Raw genomic sequence first — 17,773 nt, forward strand, 5'->3', positions numbered from 1 at the left:
CTCTTTTTAAAAGCACAGGACCTGAAAGAAATGCAGTTTTCAGATAATAACAGAGACAGGAATACAGGTGATTATATACACAGCTCTTTCAGCCAAAATGTGTTTGCTCTTCTTAAAAACAGTGACTATTAATCCCATGTGGATTGATATGGTTATGTTATTAGTTACAGCTAAATTAGAACAGCTAAATAAGTAACTGTTATTAAAATATGATAAGGAACACAAAACTCTTTTCGAGTTATTTAGTAAATACGTTGCTATGTATCCGATTGTTTTAAACAAAAATTACTTTAGAAGTATGCTAACAGAATAAAAGACAATCTGCAATACAAATATAATCTTGACAAAATATATGTTAAATCCTATAGGAGGAAGGCTTACAGCAACATTCAAGGAGTGAATAGACTCATCTTGAAGCCCCCGCTATTTGCTGTGGAACATCTTCACCCTGGTTGACAGGTTTGTTACATCAATTCTTCTATTAAGCTATGGACACTCTAAGAGTCATATATTCAAAGGATAGGCTGCCCAAGTGAAAAACTTTACATTTGTGACTAAGGAAAAGAAAACCAATGGCTATAAATTCCATCGTGTACAACAAAGCTACTTAGGAAAGAATTTTTTAAATCCCTGTTTACTTTTAATGATACATGAAGTTTAAAATAGTATTAATTTGGTTAGAAAAAAAGAGAAAACATTAGGTAGTATATGAGACTATGTTTACATACCACAGTATTTTTTTCAAATAATCTAGAATTTTGGAGATAACCTTCGATCTTCCTGTAAATCTTGAATAAAATACTGTTGCTGGGTAATATTTATTCTAATAGTTTCAGATGTATCCAAATACAACTCCAAAGTTCCAAAGTGTCTTCTCTATAAGTGATAGCAACACAAGCTTTATTTTGCCACCTATGAGTAGAATATAGGATTTTTAAAAAAGTAAAACCCTCTAAATGTATTCATATAGTTGTCAAGCTCTTTAACAACCTTAGGCAATTCAATCCTTTAAACTGAACACACATGGGAACAACAGTAAAATGGTGACTTTCACATTTCTGCTCCCATGTTCTTTACTGCAAAGTAAACTCCTAGGCACCCTATTCTGCACCACTACTGTGGACTCCTGTCCTACAGATGAACTGCACCATGTCTGAAGTCTACTGTAATGAGTAACAGCTGGATAGGTTACACAACATAGCCTCTGTTGGGGAGAAGCATACCAGGCTGTAGTGGTAAGTCTCTGTATGTATGGACAATGAAAACCAAGTATTGGAAGAGTAGGACCCATGAAAGGTATCTGCTGTCTTCTTCTCTGCTAGGGAGCTGCATCAGTATGGTATAGGAAGCTGGAAAGGATGCTAGCGGTCCGTATCATTGGCAGTTTCAATATTTACTATCTATCCCTTCTTGACTGGCCCATTGCATTGCATGTTGCTAGTGAATGTTTGGATAAATAATTGAATTTCCCCCTTCGCGTTGCCTAGGCTGGCCTGAGGACATGTACTTTATGTACTGTGCTGTAACTTACAGTTCAGTAGAATGAATCAAAACACAGTTCTCACCCCGCTTGTGGACTGAAGACCTTTTCTATGAGAGCTTTTTAGAGAGACATGTGGTTTGTCTTTTCTTCTTTCTTTTTAGTAGAAAGTCATGCTGTGGGCCAATATCTTCTGTAGGCCCCGAGAGATGATTGTGCTTAACAGAAGTGAGGCACAAGGTATAGGGAAAACAGAACAAGGACAAAAAGCTGACTGTGAAGTTATATGATTAGCAGAGTTTTGAGGCAGAATAACATAAAAGCTATTGCTATAATGGAGTGTGATAGTACATGCCTTTAATCACAGGACTCAAGAGTCGGATACAAGTGGATCTCTGTGAGTTCAAGGCCAGCCTGGTCTATACATAGTGAGTTTCAGGACACTAGTACTATGTGGACAGACCCTGGGTAAAGAAAGAAGAAAGAAAGACAGAAAGAAAGGAAGGAGAGAAGATGGCAGGGAGGAAAGAAAGAAAGAAAGAAAGAAAGAAAGAAAGAAAGAAAGAAAGAAAGAAAGGGGTATTGCTCCTTTACAGATATGAAGATGTTTTACAAACAGCATAAATTCAACAATGAAAGTGAATAATTAAACAATGCATGGTAGGAAATGCACTTAGTGCTGTTTTGGCGTCCACTTAGAAAAGCAGTTCTTTCATCAAAAATTGAGTGTCTTGTCTGTCTGTCTGTCTGTCTCTCTTGGGCCAAATAAAGCTTATTATAAATAGTTTGTTTATAGAAAATATTTGTCCACACTTGTTATTTAGAATAGATCATTTTTTTCATTTTTTTTTGCAAGTGAATTCTTTTTTTGTGCCACCTTATTTTTATTTTTTTATTTTTTTAAATTTTTTATTATTAACTTATTCTTGTTACATCTCAATGGTTATCCCATCCCTTCTGTCCTCCCATTCTTCCCTCCCTCCCCTTTTCCCCTTATTCCCCTCCCCTATGACTGTTCCTGAGGGGTATTTCCTGCCCCTGTATATGCTCATAGGGTATCAAGTCTCTTCTCAGTAACCTACTGTCCTTCCTCTGAGTGCCACCAGGTCTCCCTCTCCAGGGGACATGGTAAAACACTGAAAAAGAGCATACTCTTTTTCCATCTTAAAATTCACTACACACTTTCTTGACCATTCTCCGGGGACACAATGTTCCGAATTGCTTTCTTTCCCACTTCTCTCCAGAAAGCATTCTGTAAGGAGGCAACAAGTTGAACCTTTCTGTCTTTTTGTCTTTCACTGATACGGAATAGCTATTGAGTGATACCGAGGAGTTACACATCATATATTTTTGTAAGTAAAAGTTAATCTTTTCATATATTAAATCCTCTTTAAATTCTCTTTCAGGAATAATGAAATATAAAATATTCTGCAATGCTTCACTAATTAATTTGTAATTAAAATCTTTTTGTTGAAATGACATTAGACATTGATTTTTAGCTTCTTGCTCAGTTTTTAGGCCACAATGCAGTCACTTTCACATTAATTCTTGTGATTTTTAAACATTTTAGGTAGAAGGACTATTCTTGGTGATTTAGGGAACTTTTATTAAAATTATAGACAATTATCTGGACATTATGGAACTTTCCCCCAAACTACAAGTGAAATGAAAAAACACTGTGTAACGATATAGCATATATATATATATATATATACATATATACATACATACATATATACATATATATACACTTTAGTACAAGCATAAAGCATGCTGTGCAGATGGCTTCATTTTTGCAATCATAGTTAATAAAAAAAGTTTCATTTTGAATATCTTCATTAAAAAGTTTTGTGTTGACAAAAGTAAACAAACACACACACACACACACATACACCACCACCACAACCACCATCAAAAAAACAAAAACAAAACAAAAACAAAACCCAACCAACCAAACAAAACAATTAACAGCTAAACTTCACTGCAGAGAATTAAAAGATATAGGTTTGCAATTGAACACCTACCTTTCAAAATAAGCATTACAAAAGCAAGATAGCTTTAGATGCAGGAGAGGACAGACTTCAACAGATCCAATACACTGAGATCTGGCTCAAAGGCCAGATAATAAAACACAGTTAATAAAAAATAAAATTTACTTATCCTCTCAAGAATTGTATTATTTTCTTTTACTCTAGAAGCTTTTTTTCCTATATATACAAGAAATATATATATACACACACACCATCATGGGAAGTTTGAAGTATTAATGAAATAATCGACAGAATATAATGATATTTTTAATATAGTATGCCCACTATGATACCAACACATTATGTAAACAGTAATGAGCATCTAAGTCTCTTGCTCTAATTTTCCTGCAAGAAAAGATCTGCCTATGAGTTTTTAAAAATCGAAAAGAATGATGGATTTGGCTATTTGGGTGTCTAATTTTTGGAAGAAAAGGTATCTGCTGTTGTAAAGTACCCGTCAGAGCTGTTAACTCTCAATACCATTACACCCCACTTCATCCCTCATTCCTACAGCTCTTGTGACAAGCTTTCTCCGCCTAGCACAAAACAAACTAAGTTAAGTCGCTCTGGGGTGCCTTTGTGAGGCCACTCAGAGTAGGAAGTAGAAAACAAAGGGCAAGATAGAGATGCAGAGGACAAAAAGAAAACTAATAAAGCGTGAAAAGGGAGAGATGGGGGGTGAGGGGGGAGGGAAAACTAACTCCCAGGGCCAAACACCATAAAAATCACAAACACATTTGTGATCTGGCCAGCAATCACCCTCACCACCGCCATCTCTTTGGTCATTTCCAAATGAGCCGAGGGTTGATTAACAAGAATCATGAGCTGTATTCTCTGACTTCAGGTCATAGTGTTTTCATATCCTTCTGGAAGCAGCTGGTCCATGAAGCCTTTTTAGCAGCGGCCCCACCAAGTCTGTCTATCCTCGAAGGTGGCCTGAGCCAGATGGGGGTAAAACCGGAGACCCTTGTTGTTGTTGTTTTAATATAGAAGACACACACAAACTCTGCTTCTCCCCAGGGTGCAGGTAAAGCTAGCCCTTCCCCCATATTTCAGATGCATTTTGCAGGGTGCCACCTGTTTCTGATGTTAACCTCCACCTCCGTTCTGCGTTCGCGCTGACAAAGTGAATTGACCAGGCAAACAACCTTGTCCACAAAGCAGTTCAGGGGGCAGGGCATTTTTTTTTTTTTTTTTTTTTTTTTTTAAGCTGGTTGCTTGTTAGGATGCTACCAAAGCCCCTTGCAAAGCCTAACCGCCCTCGAAGGAGTGTTCGTTCCTCTACCCTTGATTCCTACTGCCCAGTAGGAGAGAGCTCTTACAGCATCAGCTTGACGTCCATCTATCCGCAGCTCGCCCCTGAGATTCTATCCCCTTCAGGTAAACGGAGTCTAGTTGTACTTGGACGTACAGCCGCTGGCACCATTAGTTAGAGCCTTGTTAAAGGCTCTAACCACCTGGCACACCAAGAAAAACAGTGCCACCTGGTAGAGTCGACAGAGGCGCTTCTAAACGCACCACAAACCCCTCCTACATTTGTTGTCAAATCACTTCATGATTCCTAGGCAGGCAGTGGATTCTACGCCTGGGAGAAGGGCTTGGGGGCCCCTGCCAGATTGTGAAAACAAAAACAAAAACAAAAAACCCGGAGGAGGCGAGCAAAGTGCCCGGTCGGAGCCTGAGCAGCCGGTAGATGCCCGCGGGCGACCTGTGGTCCCTCGGGGAGCCCCTAAGGGCTGGGTCGCCTGGGCCTGCACACGCCTGGTGGAGGGAGCAAGCGACGCCGACTTTGGGAGTTCCTTCTCTGCCTTGTATGGAGAGCTGCGCCCGGCCCGTCCCCGCCCGGCTCTGACGCCCGGCCCTCCCGCTGCCCACCCACAGCCGCCTCCCCGAGACCCGCCCGGGGAAGGCAGCCCCAGACCCGCTCCGGCCAACCCCCCCCCCCCCTCCCCGCAGCCGCCGCGTCCCTGCACCGCCCCCCTCCGCCCCCGCCCCGCCCCCTCCCTCTCCCCGGCGACCGCGGATAAATCAGGGAGGCGAGCGCCGGGAGCCGGAGCGCGCGGGCGCCAGCAGGCTGGCCGAGCTCGGTTTCCACAGTCGCCCTTGATGGCGGCTCAGGCGAGGCAGCGGTGGCACGGAGCGGCGGCCACTCGCTAGAGAGTCCCCCGGCCCGCCCGGCCGTGTCCTGCTCGCCTCTCCACGCGCGCTCTCCCGCCGGCGCCCCGGCTTGGTTCCCCCTTCGGCCGTAGCGTGCAGCCCCGCCGCCTCCGGGCCGGCAAGGAGGGCACTGATCTTCGATCGCGAAGATGGCTGCTGGCTGCCTGCTGGCCTTGACTCTGATACTTTTCCAATCTTGGCTGATCGGCCCCTCAAGCGAAGAGCCCTTCCCTCCGGCCGTCACGTAAGTCGTCGGGCTCGGGGTGGGGCTGGAGGCGGGGGTCCCAGCTCTGTTACCCGCCCGGCTGCCTGTGGGGGCGGGGAGCGAGGCTGGGAGCCCCGGAGGCCCGCGGGCGGGTGGGCTACCGGCCGCTGGAGTGAGCTCGGAACCGGTGTGGAGAACCTCCGCCGGCCCAGGGAACCTCTACCAGCCGTCGGCGGCGTCTCACCCCGGTCTCCGAGGATGCTCCACGCTGAAGAGTGTAGCTGGACTTCGGGGGGAAAACTTTGCAGGCATAACCAGCTGCCACGAAACCCGGCCAGATGAAAAGTTATGTTTCCGTTAGGTGTTTCAGAGTTAATTTCAGATTGGACCCAGTAGCGTGCGCTTCTCCTGTACTTGGCCTCTAGGATGCTAATTGCTGTGCTGTCCAAACTCATTTAGGTCCCAAATTACTAGGAGCGTCTGACAGCATCTCTGGTTTCTAGCCAGCTCGCTCTGGGCATCTGAGCATGCTGTCCACCCCAGCGCTCACAGGTACCAGGGCCACCTAAGCCAAGCTACCAAACCCTTTATTTTAAACATCTAAGTGCCGACAGACACGCGGTTCCTGTTCTTAGAATGAATAGAATCCCTATTCTTTGAGGGAGGGACTGTTTCCTCAGTCTCTTGCAATTTTCTCTTATTTTTAACATTTCTAAAATAACTTTCAAAAAAAAAAAAAGAGGGAGGGAAAGAAAGAAGCCTTTGCTTTTCTGGAAATTGAAAGGTAGCTACAGTCACACGGCTGGAAGGGAATGCAATGCAAGCATTCTCCGCTCTCTCAGGGTGCAAGAAGGAATCAGAGTCAGTGGCACATATAAATATATACATATTTTTAAACGCGCTGAGTAGCTTTTCTGGCATTCTGGGAAAGCCTTTAATTTGGTTTTTGAAGGTATTTTAAAGCTTCTCAGAGTAGGTAGTCTTAAGTGGGTGAGTCACTTTAATACATTTTACATAACAAAAACAAAGCCCAAGGTAGCCTTTCCCGGCTTTTATGCTGCAGAGAATCACTTGCTGTCCTTTGTTGGCCGAGGGCTGAATCCTGGAGTTTGTGTGTGTGTGTGGGGGGGGGGGGGGGGAGGTTACACTAGAAGTGCATCCGTACTAGCTGGAAACCGAGAGCTGTTATTTAAGATTTGGCCTAGAACATTTACTACCTTAGAAGTCTGTGCAAGCATCTAGAGACACATATTCCAGTCAGGAAAAAGGGAGTGTCTAATATTTCTGTCATTGATTTACAGGAATGTTCTCTTTAGATAATCTTCCATAAAAATGATCGCATATCCTTTTTGCTATGAAGCAAAAGGGTAAAAGCCATCTGTAGAGCTTCGTTTAAATGGCAGAATGTTCCAACTGTTAAATTTTAAGCATGAGAAGTCTAAGAATTCCCTTAAGATGCTGCAAAATCGTTCAGTCTAATTAAGAAATCACACTTTCATTTATTTATATTTTAGTGCTTTTGAAGCTTGGCCTGTTACATAAGAACTCGGGTGCTTCTCATGCATTTTGTGTCGGATAAGTTGAGGCTGTTAAGTCACATTCTTAACTTATTCGTGTTGCACATTTTTAGTGGTGATTTAAATTGATTTGCCAATAATTCTAGCATTTGTGGAGGGCGCATCCTCACATTTGAAAACAAAATGCAAACAAACAAAAGGCACTCACTTTTGAGCATGTCATAGTAAAATATTAATGTAAAAATTCTTCTTCTAAGAACATCTGCAATAAATGTTTTCCCAAAATTAAGTAACTCAGGTTTCCTGGTCACATATGTACTAAAGCTATGAATGAGATCAAGTAGACATTTAAGATAGGAATTAGGGCACCCTGATTCCTTTTTGTTGAAAGGGTCTGAGTTGTTTCAAACAATGGAAGTATAAAATATTTTCATATTATGTGAAATGTTATTTTATGGACTAGGAATGGGCTTTGGGGCTCACAGTCAGTGTCTTGACAGTAGGATTAACAATGCCTTTGGAAGCTTTCCTGCTTCTGCAATTATTTGTTTATAAAGTTAGTAATTCTATCTTTGGAGAAAGAATAGTAAACATTTATATTTCAGGTTAGATTTCAGAATAAAATATGTCATCAATCTCATCAAGAGACAGTGCCATTTGCTTTGCTTGCATGCCAAAAAAGATTAAATACAGTATTTATCAACATAAAGCTCAGATCCTGGGGGGAAGGGGTCAAGTTTATAAGAATGAAATCCAAAGACTGTAACAATTAGTAAAGGCAAATTATGATGCTTCTATTTATAAATTTTTCAGCAAATCATTGGGATTTTTTTTTTTTTTTTGCTGGCAGTTTTATTTTTCAGCAAAAATAAAATAAAATGAAAAGTCTTCATCTTCAGAAGAGGAAGACCATGACATCAACACGCTGTAAGATTAATTAGACACTAATTGGATTTGGACTTGAATTATAATTATAATTAAAAGGTTTTTTTCTTTAGTAATGTTTTGTGTGAGGGGTTTTAGTTTTGTTATGATAAATAAACATACTACCCTAAGTGCTGAATTCTGCCCTTTGTTTTAAAAACCATTCTAAGAAGATGTATTCTTCTGCAATAAAATAATAACCCTATCCCAACAATTAGCATTCAAACAATGAGTTTATTTTCAGTCAAAGAAATTTTGATACAGTTTTTTTTTTTTTAATGGACTAGATGTTTCTTTTGGATATACACTTCAAAGTAAGGTGTGAAACAAAATACATGATGTTCTAGCAAGCATCCAGTGCCTATTGGCGTATACTTAAATGGAAAACACATAATCTTCACATTATAGTCTGCAGACTTTATATTGGTGCTCCAAAATGTAACTCTCAAAAAGGCCAACTTTCTTTCTGGAAATAATTTCTTGGCACTTATGTTAAAACATATCTATTTTAAAATTCAGGAGCACATTCTTGTTGCTCAATATAGTAATGTTAATTTACAATCTTTCCTTAATTTCAGAACCTGTCTATAAACCCACTTTGAAAGCATTATAGTTAAAATTAAACTTTTATCTCACTCAGGTCATAGTGTTGCTCAGCGAACAACAACTGGATGAAAGCCAATTACTATATGGGATTTGATAATATGATCTAAATATATTACTGAGGATTTTAGTTATTTTTAATAGATAAACATGAAATGTTGCAAAAATTTAGCAGTTTTGAGTACTGTATACTTAATACACGTTTTTCTGTTGTTATGTAGAAATATTGCTATGTCTGGCTGCCATGATGTTGGAATGGTAATTAAATATTCCATGGTTAACAGAGAGTGGTGTAGCTATGCTCACTTGGCCTTTCTATTTATATTCTATGTAGCATAAAAGAAGTGTCTTCTTAAAGAGTGTGAACTAAAATAAAATATATAGAATCTAAAATTAATGAGCATTAAAGGCCCTTTTCTCGACTTCTAATTTATTCTCACAAGCCATAACAACACAAGAACATTCATTGATTACTCTACAGGTGTATGATTAGAATATGAAACAATAGGGTAGCTTTCTGTATAAGTAGTTGCATAATGTTTAATTTGTTATTGCTATATGTACACATTGGCACTTCAGTGAGTACTAGGCAAATTAAAATAAAATCTGAAAATGATTTTAGAAAAATACAAATAGGAACAGAAGCATTATGGGTTGTACAAGGGATGTAATGAGCATACATTTTTCCTTTTTTCCAGTGGATTTTTATTAATTTTACTTTAATAGACACATGGAACACTAGAGTACTAAATCAGCTAGTCCAGTTTCAAAATAGGTAAAATTCTTACATTCCTTTTCTTCGAAGAAACCTAAGTGTATGGAAACCTTTCTGTTGTTCTCTGATATTGGAAATAACAATATGGTATGATTCTGTGCTTTTCCATTAACATTCATGCAAATAAAATATCGCTTTTACATTTGTTATTTAATTTTAGAGCATAAATTCATAACAAGAATCTATGTAGATTTTTGAAAATAATCATATATTTGTGCTCACAACTGTTATTTATTTCATATGTTCTCCATAGCATTATTATATAAAATAAATGTGTACGCTTCCTCTCCTTTTTCATATTTTTCAGTGCAGACGTGAATTTTTTTTTTTTTTTTTTTTTTTGCCTCCTAGTATGTGTTTTTCAGTGAAATTTTAACTTCAAACTGGAGATTTAAGTGGGTGAGATGCAATTTTAAATCTCCTTTAATACCTGACAGGCATAGACCTAGAAAACTCTGACATAAGCATATAAAGAATGCTTTAAAGAAATCAAAATTAGTTTTAGCTTCTAAAAACGTAACAGTTTATTGTTAAAGAGTAACAGCCTTCCATCATATATGTTAGATGGCTGCGTGAGGTCGTATCAAAGGATGTGCACGCTGCTTACTGTGGAGATGGAGCTGTTTTGCTGTTTCCTCTCTGTCCTCTTAGAGCCCATGGAGTACCCTGTGTGCTGTGTCTTTAAGTGTGGCAGCCCATGATTTTTTCATTGTCTGGCTATAAGTCGTACTATAACTTTTTCAGCCTTCCGTGCGTTGCTTTCTTGGACACTTGAACTGGGCAGTGGTGGCCAATCTTGGAGCTTGAACACGATTTGCCTTGGCTATAATGTGCATTAGACATGAAAATGGAGCACCATATTCTTTATAGAGCTGAGAGAAAATGTCAGTTGAATAGAGGATAGCAATTTGTACTAAAAAGGTAGAAGTCTGCTACATTTGCCTCCTATTACAAGGATCTAAAGACCTAGTGCATCATATACAGGATAGTGTTCTTTAATTCTTAGATAACATTTTGCATGTTAAAATATACATGTATGCATGCATGCATACAATGCATATTTATATACATACATGCATACATATATTCATACATACTGGATGGTTTGCTAGATTTAAAAAAACATTTTCAATGTAAGCTAATTTGTAGGGTCCATGCTATAAGACTTCTTTTAATTCCTAACTATCTTCAAGGTTTAAATCTTATTCCATACACTAGAGTGGCCTGTTAAGTGGCATTGTATACAAGAATAACTTGAAAATAAAACTATTGCACTTAAAATCTTGACCACCTATTAAAAAGGTCTATGTGTACAGTAATTGTCATTGATATAAAATATGCATCAATGTAAGGGTTAAATATTTGTGGTGGTATAATATTTTAGAAATAAAGTTTTAAAATGCTATCTAAAATATGAACTTTTAGCTATTCCTTGATAAAAAGGCTTTCTTTTGCAGTGATTTAGCACATAGGAACCAATGTTCCTAGTAATTAAAACAATGAGTTAAGACAGTGGCTGTTTGTTTCCTAACTTTTAGCATTTATTTGAACAGATTCTAATAATGTTATGAAGAAGAAAACTATTGGCCTTATCGCCTAAACAAACTTATACACTTTTATTTTTAATTTCATATATATATATACACATATATGTATCATTCTGATTCTATATTATTTAAATTTTATATGATATTTATCATATATAATATGTTGTATATTATATATCAGTATTTGAAGTTCTCTTTGAATATGAATATAGAATATTTCAGGCTAAATGTAATCTTAACATATGTTTCTACTGATTTTTTTAAAAAGCCATATGCTCAGTGAATTAAAAAATTAGGATGTATTTAAAATTCAGTATCATGAATGCAAGAACAATTTAAATGATAAATGACGGCAGAGAAAATGATGGTCCTGTCCGTTTTAAACTTTGAGGATAATCTCACTGCCTTGAGTTCTTTTTCCTAGGAAATTAAATTTTTACTGTGATTTGTTCCTGGTGTATCATGAAACATAATCCTAGCAATTTTGTTTTTAATATTGTGTATTGGTTCTTTCTGCATGTGAGCATACACTGAATACTAATCATAATTTATTGTGTGCGTGGGCATCAAATCAAATAGGAAAATTTTGTTTTTTCCCCAGGGTGTTCACACACAGCTCTTAAGCTCTTGTCTTTCTCACTTGAATCTCCGTTCAGTGTTTGCTAAGATTTCCTTCTCCCTTCTGAGGAAGATTTGTGAGGGATTGTGACACACAGATAAATCTGTAGCACGTAATTGACGCCTCTATCAAAAATATCAAACGGTCTAGACAATTGTTCCTTTTGACATTTGCCCACATACTGTGGGGATAATTAGAGGAACAAATGGGAAAGAGCTAATAAAACTGTCCTTTTCTAAGGTGCTTACTGGCTGGCCACATAAGGGATGGCTGGACAAGAACGCCTTGCCCTGCGTGTTCAAAGAGGAATAGCTCAATAAAATAAACGAGGTCAGACACACTGGGAAAATCTCTTGTTTGTAAAGGGTGATCAACAAGCCTCGTGATAAAAGTACTGTGAGCAGCCACGCTGAAAAGTGAGGCGGAGGAAGGAGCCCTCAGATTTATGACTTACAAAAATTGCAGACGCTAGAAGTAGCTGTTAGTGATTTTCCCTGTATTGCCATCCCTGGCTCATCTCTAATGTGTTGTTATTTTCTCTGTATTGTCATCCCTGGCTCATTTCTAGTGTGATCTTTCTTAGACTTGAAATACTGTTCACTAAGTGTGAGGTTCATTTTTAGATGCTTAAATAATTCAGATATGGAAATTCAGCTTCAGGACTACAGACATTAAAATTGTCTAGATGTCAAAAACATAAAAATACTTTATATGTTTTTATGAGCCTCTAGGGAAATGGTTCCTTGGATAAGGAATACTAGCATGATATTAAATTAAAAGCTTTAAGTGTTACTTATCAGCTAATTAACAAAATTTCTTCCAAGAGATTAAAGGAAAAGAAATGACATGCAGATGAGTGCACACAAGAGTATTTGGGCCAGTAAGTAAACTGTTTTATTTTTAGAAATAGGTTTTCTTTATACTTTCTCTTTTAATGTTTTCTGCCTCAAATATTTTAACCTCAATTATAATTTAATCCAACAGTTAATGCAATTATTATTCAATGCAAAGCATATATACTTCACTGAGGTACAAATTGAGGAAGGGTGTCCCAATGAATGACAATCACAATTTTGGCTAAAGAATGAAATAATGTGGTATAGCAAAGCACGACCAAGCAAAAAGCAGAATACATATTGAAAAAGCGTGATCTAATAAAACACGATCTGCTGGGTTTTAGCCATGGCTAGGTGAAAATGGTGGAAGAAGAAGCTAAGTCCTCCAGCAGGTAGATCATGTTTCATTACGCTCCATTCCCCTGGGGAGGAATAGTGGACAAGTGTTGGAGGTAAGGTGACATGTACCGACTGTATGTTGCTGAGTGTGTACTGTTTGCAGGTACCTATTGCTCCTTTGTACCCTGGCTGTGTGGGGTTTGTAGGGTGTTTCAGAACAGCATGTTTAAAAACAGAAGAAGGGTGCGTTCATTTATTCAGTTAAGGCTATTTGGTACCGTGATGGAGATTCTCTGGAGAGATCCAGAGCACTATTTCGTTTGCAGAGAGGCCAAGCAGTGTGTCAGGAAGCTACTGACACAAAAGAATAGTCTCAGTAGCGTTGGTGACAGGCCTCTGGTTCCTGCACTTTGAGAGCATAAAGGAAATTGGGAATATGGAATGGCGAGGAGTTTGGGAATGTTGGGGAAAGTGAGAATTCTAGAGTAAATTAAGAACAAGAAGGGTGAAGGACTTGGAATTCTTTAGTTTCGAGACTGGGAATTTTAACAGGTCAATTGGAATTGAACTTCATAGGAAATCAATCATAGGACAATCTTAAACCAAAAGCTGGGAAATGTTCTCAGACAGTGGCGGAAGTGCACGATTCAGGCATGCAAGCCGAAGTCAAAGAGACATGGGATGGGCAGGACTGTCACTAACATCACCTTTCAAGTCAGCCTGGCTTTTCTGGTTTACTTTGTCTTTCTTCTTTCCTTCAGATTGGTTGCATCTGCTTCCCAGTGATCCTGGTATTGCATGGTTGTGAGGGGTCATTGCTTTCTTGCCTGAATCCCATGGGGTCCAGAGTCTTTCTAAAATCTATTCCCTCCCAGGGGAGGGACGGGCTGATAAGCTGAAGGGAATCTGGTAGCTGTTTTTAATCTCAGGCAGTTGTGAGCAAGGTCTGGGATTTGCTAAAGGAACCCTGATTGACTGAACTTCTTTTTCTTTTTCACACTTGGTCCTTTCTCATTAACAGGCATTTCATTGTGGAGGACCACTGGCTATTACCATTGGGAGTAAAAGAAGCAATTCTCAGAAAAAGGTTGTAGATACTAAGAAAAGATACATAGGCAGAGAAATAAGTGTTACCGGATGAGCGGTTTGTGCCTATCAGAGGAAGCAGGCCAAATGGCAGAGAGATGAAAGCCATGAGGGAGGCCATGATTGATTGATGAGTGTTCTGGAAGAGGCAGCTGAAGAAGGAGTCAAAATAAAAAGCAATGTTTTATAAAGTAACTTTTGAAACTTGAATCAGCCTTCAGAATTAAAGCAGATCATTGAAATATACAGTAGATTCAAAATTTATTGGAGCTTTTTTTAGGGGAAACATTACAAATCATGCCTTACAGTCTGAAGAATGAATTGACTTCTGTGATACATATGATTTACCATATTGTGCATTCACAACAGTAATATTCAGGTTTGAGGCACATAACCTAGAGCAGTTATGATTGTTCATGATATAGAAACATTTGATTTTGTTATTTCCTTCACTTCTTTCTTGGAAGAGATTAGCTTCTTGATTGTAGTTTTCAATGATGTCATTAAATCTAATAAGTGCGTGTGCTTGTGTGGTGCTTTGATTAAGGATGGCCACCATAGGCTCATACATTTGAATGTGTAGTCAACCAGGGAGTGCCATCATTTAAAAGGATTAGAAGGGTTAGACTTTTGTCTTTGTTGCAGGATGTGGCCTTGTTGGAGGAAGAGTGTCACTGGGGATGGATTTTGAGGTTTGAAAACCCACGCCAGTCCCAGTGTCTCCCTCTTCCTGCTGTCTATGGATTAGGATGTAGCTCTCAGCTACTGTTCCAGTACCTGTGTGCATGCTGCCATGCTGCCATGATGATAATGAACTCAACTTCTGAAACTGTAAGCCAGACCCAATTAAATGCTTCATTTTATGAGTTGCTATGGTCACAGCAACTGAACGGTGACTAAGACATGCTAGTGATTTAAAGGTGAACATCACTGAATAGATATTCAAAAGTGGTTCTTGGCAATTCAAGATTTTTGTTTATGAATTTTTAGGCAAATGTTGGTGGTTTACTCCTTTTTTCTATTGTTTATAACCATCCTCTTCATATTCAATATTCAGTAGTTTGTCTGAAACAGACTCCTATCAAGAAAACAAGATGATACATTTGAGAAAATAAGAAACCACCTCCAAATAAAATATTCCAGCTAGGCATGTCCTTGATCAACCCTCTTAGAGGCATCTCAGGTCTCCCGAAAGCCTTGAATTTACCAGCAGCTGCCTTACAGCAGTTCCCCAAGTTCCAGGATGAATGAATGAATGGTTCGGATTGAAGCTGCCAACACTCCCAAGCATTAATCTTGATCACATTGGTCCCATTACAGTTTGGAAAAACCACCCTTGTGGTTTGTGGCAAGAGATAGAAGACTTAAGGGCTTTTATTTTCCTTTTGTGACTTTACTGTTTTTCCCCCCTCTTTCTTTTTTTAAAATTGCCTTCCCATGGGTATTCATGGCTTGAGCTATGTATTTTTTTTTCTTTTTTTCTCTTTCCCTCTTTCACTTCTCATTTCCTGTCTGTCTATCTATCTATCTATCTATCTATCTATCTATCTATCTATCATCTATCTATGCTTGAGACAAGGAATAACTATGTAGCTCATTCTGGTCTTGAATTTATTCATCATTCATTTGTTCAGCCTCCAGAGTCCTGAGATTCTAACTATATGCCATCACTTTCAGCCTTATTTGAGGTACTTTGGATTCTCTATCTGCCTTGGTAGCTGTACTATTACTTTTGGTATCTGAGCTCCTTCTAAATGCCTGGCACTGTGAAGTCATTTATATTTTCCATGTTTTTGAATCCATCTCACCTTCAAAATAGCCCTTTAAGGTAAGTCTTCCTATAGTGTCTGCCTTCAGGATGAAAAACTTCTTTGAAATTTGTTCTGAGTTAAAGTTGGATACTGAGCAGATGGATTGTGGAGTTTCCCAGTCACCTATTCCTTTGTGGCCACTCACAGGTACATTGAGATCTGAGCATCCATTGTCTGATTGACTTTCACAATAATGGGATTGAGAGATAAACAGAGTCAGTAGAAAGAAGAAGAGAACCAAGTCTCAGTTTCTGTCTAAAGAACACATAATATGATCTTGATTCACAGTGGCACTGTGTGGGTCATTTCAGTGTGCTGAGGGGGTGCTTTAAAAACATTATTTATTTATTTATTCACTTTACATCCTGTTTGGAGGCCCCTCCTCAGAGCATTGTTCTAATGGCCAGAGTTTACTATTTTCACTTTGCTTGCTTTTTCTCTTTTAAGAGACCATGGTGGTTCATGCCTTTAATCCCAGCACTTGGGAGGGAGAGACAGGCGGATCACTGTGAGTTTGAGACCAGCCTGGTTTGCAAAGCAAGTCCAGGACAGCCTAGGCTACACAAAGAAACCCTGTCTCGAAGGAAAAAAAAAAAACAAGAAAAAAATACTGAGAGAGAGAGAGAGAGAGAGAGAGAGAGAGAGAGAGAGAGAGAGAGAGAATGAATAAATAATTATGGTTCAGCGAGCTAGGTTATTGTTTATTTGAACCATGAGAAACACAAATGAATGGGAGAAAAAGCAAGTGTTTCTAAGAGCCATAAGACTGTCTCTAGAGTCATAAAGAGGAGATGAAGGTAAAGATGCAATGTGAGGACAGTAGAGTAGGTGAAGTGCTGCCTCCCTAGATTAAGGACAGAACTGAAGTCTCAAAAGGGACTAGGAAGAAAGCACAGCCACAGAGCCTATGGAGGCTTGCATTTTGGCAACACAGCTAGCACCTGTTACACGAGGAGGGCATTCCAGAGATTGAATCTATCTTCAAAAGTCACAAGGTTGCCACTGGTAATCTTCTTGGTAGTGGTGGTGGCGGCGGTCATCTCGGAAATGCAAGGAAGCAATCCACTCATGGTATTTATAGACATCACTCCAGATCATCCCCAGCGAGGAAGTCCATGAAGCCCTGCCTACAGGATACACAGAAAGACCTTTGTTGACGCCGCTTTTCGAGCTGATCTCTGTTCTGGAAACTCCACCCAATCACTTTAAGCCTTTCACAAATTCTACCCTACCTGGAGAAGAAACTCTTAGGACTTCTGCTGTAAAAGTGACAAAGAGAGGTTTTATATTAAGCCGTGCATTAATTCCTGACTAGTGAATTACTCTAGTCCATAATAACACAGAAGCAGCAAGTTTTCAAGCACCATGGAACCTGCCTTCTTGTGGCAGTCATTTTGACATTTGCCACAGGAAGCAGTGTGTCAAATTCTTACGATGTTTGTCACTTTAAAAATACCAACCCTTCTTTGCCATGACATCATATTAGAACTGACTTAAATTTGCATCTGTAAAAATGTTAGGAGACTTCAACAAATGGGCTATGTGTAGGCTCAGGGGGGTGGGGCACAAGGAAGGGTGTTCAGACTGCTGTAAATCCAACACTGTGCATGCTTCTTTCTTCCTCTGAACATCTGATTTTCCTGTTAAAATAACTGTAGGAATTGGAATTAATTTTCATGAGGCGAAGTTGTATTTTGTGTGTGTGTGTATGTGTGTGTGTGTGTGTGTGTGTGTGTGTAGCTTAGTTCTCAGGAGATTAATTCATGGCTACAAAGGTCTACTGGTGAGTAATTGTTTAACGTGTATAGTAATTCTCAATGGTAATAAATAAACATGGGAGAGTG

At 39.1% G+C, this 17,773-nt stretch overlaps 1 protein-coding gene across 3 annotated transcripts in view; it reads left to right on the forward strand.

Moving 5' to 3' along the window:
* The first annotated feature begins 5,725 nt into the window (after positions 1 to 5,725).
* The window catches only part of Cacna2d1 (calcium voltage-gated channel auxiliary subunit alpha2delta 1), a 430,688-nt gene continuing 418,640 nt past the window's right edge, over positions 5,726 to 17,773 (forward strand). For all 3 annotated transcript variants that reach the window (XM_051152078.1, XM_051152080.1, XM_051152079.1), the window contains exon 1: positions 5,726 to 5,911. In XM_051152078.1, coding sequence (XP_051008035.1) covers positions 5,817 to 5,911 — 95 coding nt within the window. In that variant the 5' untranslated portion in view covers positions 5,726 to 5,816. The remainder of the gene's footprint in view (positions 5,912 to 17,773) is intronic.

This window comes from Acomys russatus, chromosome 10, assembly GCF_903995435.1.
Source record: "Acomys russatus chromosome 10, mAcoRus1.1, whole genome shotgun sequence".
Classification (NCBI taxonomy): domain Eukaryota; kingdom Metazoa; phylum Chordata; class Mammalia; order Rodentia; family Muridae; genus Acomys; species Acomys russatus.